General features: G+C 38.8%; 1 protein-coding gene across 2 annotated transcripts; it reads right to left on the reverse strand.

Moving 5' to 3' along the window:
- Positions 1–2,259, reverse strand: LOC137739567 (large ribosomal subunit protein uL5). 2 transcript variants are annotated; one of them, XM_068479186.2, is made up of 5 exons: positions 2,124–2,259; positions 1,915–2,022; positions 1,750–1,792; positions 862–1,057; positions 1–438 (listed from the first exon to the last, which is right to left on the reverse strand). In XM_068479186.2, exons 1-5 carry the CDS (start codon positions 2,124–2,126, stop codon positions 237–239), a joined length of 552 nt encoding a protein of 183 aa, XP_068335287.1. In that variant the 5' UTR covers positions 2,127–2,259; the 3' UTR covers positions 1–236. The 2 variants fall into 2 exon arrangements, with proteins under 2 accessions (XP_068335287.1, XP_068335286.1); XM_068479185.2 differs by lacking the exon at positions 2,124–2,259 and having other exon boundaries at positions 1,915–2,028.
- Between the last annotated feature and the right edge of the window lie 1,513 nt (positions 2,260–3,772).

Consider the following 3,772-nt stretch of genomic DNA (forward strand, 5'->3'; position numbering starts at 1 on the left):
GAAACCAAGATTAACCGCATCATTCATGCTGTGAGGTTTCAATTCTCCCTTGTGTTGCGACAAGTATGAATCAAAGAAACCGAAATTCCAGGCAACTCAAGCTCTAATGATATAAACTTCCTAAAGCTTTATAAGTCAAAAAACAAATTAACATACTTCGGTCCAAACGCCAACTCGAGCTTTGCAAAACTGAAAATTAACAGAAGCCGGTCATAGAGACTGATCAAATTAAGGGTTTACGAAGCTGAGAGCTGCTGCGACTTGTTCAGAATCACTCCCTCATACTTGACCTGGAACCATTTCATGGCATCATCCTTTGTGACCCTGTGCTGGATCCCGACGCGAGACTTGCACCTGCGACGTCGACCCACACGGTAACCCGGACGCTCCAGAACAACGTAAAAGTCCATTCCATAGATACCTGTAGAAGGATCGTACCTGAAAGAAAATAAATAAAGAGGAATGAGGAAACAAGGGACTGAATAAGAACGAAAAGTCAACATATCATGATAGTAACATCCCACTGGATAAATGAAACAGGAAAAGCACCAAAGAGTCCACAATACTGGGCAACGATAACTAATAAGTTAAATGGGATGTCTTGAAAACAAACATCAAATTCACCCAAAGTTTCTATCAGTGATTTCAATATTGGTGGAAATATCGATATGCAAATTTATGAAAATTTTGATGGTTATATCAATATCGGTTGCCTTTGACGAAAATTATGAAATTTTGCAATTAGGAAAAAAGTACTTTCAAATTACATTAACTTGTAGTAAGATAATAAAGGGACCAATGACTCAGATTTAAAAGAGTAAATAAATGGAGGAACAAGTATAGTGGAATAAAGCGGCTTACTTGATTCCCAAATCAATGTGCTCCTGGATTCCAAATCCAAAACAACCAGTGTCACTGAAGTTCCTTCGTAGCAACTCATATTCCTTGACCTTCAAACCGCTCTCCAAAAGTTGCATCGCCTTGTCACCCCTGACAGTGACGTAACATGCAATCTTCTCATTACGCCTGATGCCAAAGGATCGAACAGTGTACCTCGCTGATATAGCAAATTAGAAAATCACATATGTATATGGTATGAAATAGATGAAAATATACAACAAATAATCAGAAACCAAATGAACAATTACTATCCAATATGTTGAAGAAAACGAAAACTAAAAAAATTCATACATTCAAAATACAAAGTTCCATAAAGCAAAAAAGGGAAGAGGCTGGTCTATAAGCAAAAATATTTTGTACCAGGCAAATTTAACCAGACTTACGTCAAACCGCTGTACGCCTTAACAACTAAGTAATTAGCCAATACCTTAAACACATCCAACTAGAAGGGCAAAAAGCACAGAAACAGAACGAAGTCCACACTCAATTCAACTTTCGGCCTTTTGAAGCATTGTAGACAAAATTGCTCAACTGCTGAAGCAATCAAAAAGCAAAAATATAGACATACTGATTTAACACAGAGGATAACATCATACGCAAAAACTATCCCACGAATCCACAATACAGATAAAATTAGAAAACTCATACTGCACTCAAAGTCAATTTCGATTCCGAAAACACGTCAAAAAACCAGTAGTCAACAGAGTGAAACAGAAAGATTCTCCATATCTAAATAATGAGAAACCCCAATCCCAGAACCCATGAAAAGCATACAAATTTCTAGCTGCAGACAGATGAAACGATGCAAAACTGAATTACCAATAAAATTCAAACGGGTAAAAAAATTACCTTTGGAGAAAACGGGTGTTTGGCCACTGAGTTGCTCCAACACCTTCAAACGAAAAAAAAAAAAAAAACAAAAAAAAATTATAACAGTACATATACATTCATATACTATGAGTAAGTAGTACAGGGTTTGTGTGGGATGGGTGGTGAGGTTAGCAATAGGGGTACCTTGGCGGCTCTCGTGAGTCGATCTCCGCTCTCACCGACTGAGATGTTGAGGACCAGCTTCTGGACCTTGATCTCCCTCATAGGGTTCGCTAACTTTTTCTCTTCAGCCTGCATTTCCACACCCCACAAAAACCAACTCACGATTACCAAACTTGATTAACACCCAACTGTAACATTGAAAACGATGAGAGAGAGAGAGAGAGAGAGACCATTTGGGATTCGCGGGTAGCAGCCGCAGGAGGGTTCTGGGATGAAGAGTGAGAGAGAGGCAAGACCAGGGGATGCAGTCTTGCTAGAGCTAGGGTTTTTGATGGGAGTGTATTTTTTTTTGGATAAATATCAATTTCTTATCATAAGTTTCGTGATTTTTAACATTTGGTATATGAATTTTTTTTCGTTTCAAAGTTATATTTAAAGTGTTAATTTTGGGACAATCTCATATATCTGTTAAGTTTTCCGTTAGAACTTCTGTTAATTGATGATGTGGCTCCCACGTAGACAATTAGTAGGCGCCACGTGTCAATATGGACCCACTTTGTGCAAAATATATTTTGTATTAATTTTAGGGTTACAATCTCTTTTACAATTTGATCCTTTGATTCTATCTTCATAAGGTGTAGATTTGTAAATGAGTTGTTGATCCAAAAGGTCGTCGGGGCTTAGTCTAGGGATGAACAGTAGTGCATATTTGTTGATGTTGTTGATCCAAATGGCCGTCGGGCTTGATCTTAGGATGAACGATGATGAACGGATCTTCAAGGGCTTTCTAGCTTGGTCTTGATGAACAGTTGTGTGGATTTCTTCAAGGGCCGCTGGGCTTGATCTTGATGAACAAGGATGAACGGATCTTCAAGGGCTTTCGGGGCTTGATCTTGATGAACAATTGTGTGGATTTCTTCGAGGACTTGACGAAGAACAAAAAGAGTTTTCTTGATCCTTCGGGATTCTTGGGAATTTGGGAGGTTGGATGCTTGAAAGCTTTTAGAGTTTTAAAGTTTCAAGGATTTGGAGAATTCTCTTCCAATTTGGGAATAGAGAAATGTATATGTCAATTCCTCCTTGATCCCTTGATGGAGAAGCTTATTTATAGACTTTGAGAATGAATCACCACCATCCTTTTTTTTTTTTTGTGAAGTAAGTGGATGATGTAAGTGAAATGAGTGGAGGTTGTAGATGAAGTAAGTGTATGATGTAGAAGAAATGAATGGATGTTGTAATTTTAATGCATTGGTCAACATTTATTTTACCGAAATTTCGATGTCTACAAATGCCCCCACTTCAAGGCAGGTCGTATACATGTGCTTGTCATGTGTAGGAGATGCGTTTTGAAGTCCCTTAATGTAGATGTCGATCCAAGGGCCTTTAAGGCTTGATCCTGAAATGGACTGGAAATTTCTTCAATGGCCGGCTTGATCTTGAATTGGGCTAGAAGTTTTCTTCAAGTGCCGTTGAGGCTTGTTCTTGAATTTTGTTTGAAATTTCTTCAAGGGCCATCGATGTTTGATCTTGAATGAGATTGGACCACAACGAGCTTCATGTGGTAGATGATCTTTGGCTTTGGTAGTGGATGAATCGGCACGTATTTTGTTGCGCTTGTTAACATTCCACAGCTTTGATCTTGAACTGGGTTGGAGGATATTCTGGTTTCCTCCAATTGTTGACTTTCCATAGGCTTATTCTTGAACTGCGTTGGGGGTTTCTTCTGCTAGACTGGCACCAAATGTCTGAATTTACTCCTTTTATGTGGAGCTGAATTTGATTCAAGGGTAGTGGACACTTGATTTAGAAACTTGTGATTTCTTTAATAGCCATCGAGGCTTCTCGAGCTCTTCGATTAGAGCAACGATGTCGAGCTTGG

This window comes from Pyrus communis, chromosome 9, assembly GCF_041283825.1.
Source record: "Pyrus communis isolate YQ-2024b chromosome 9, ASM4128382v1, whole genome shotgun sequence".
Lineage (NCBI taxonomy): Eukaryota > Viridiplantae > Streptophyta > Magnoliopsida > Rosales > Rosaceae > Pyrus > Pyrus communis.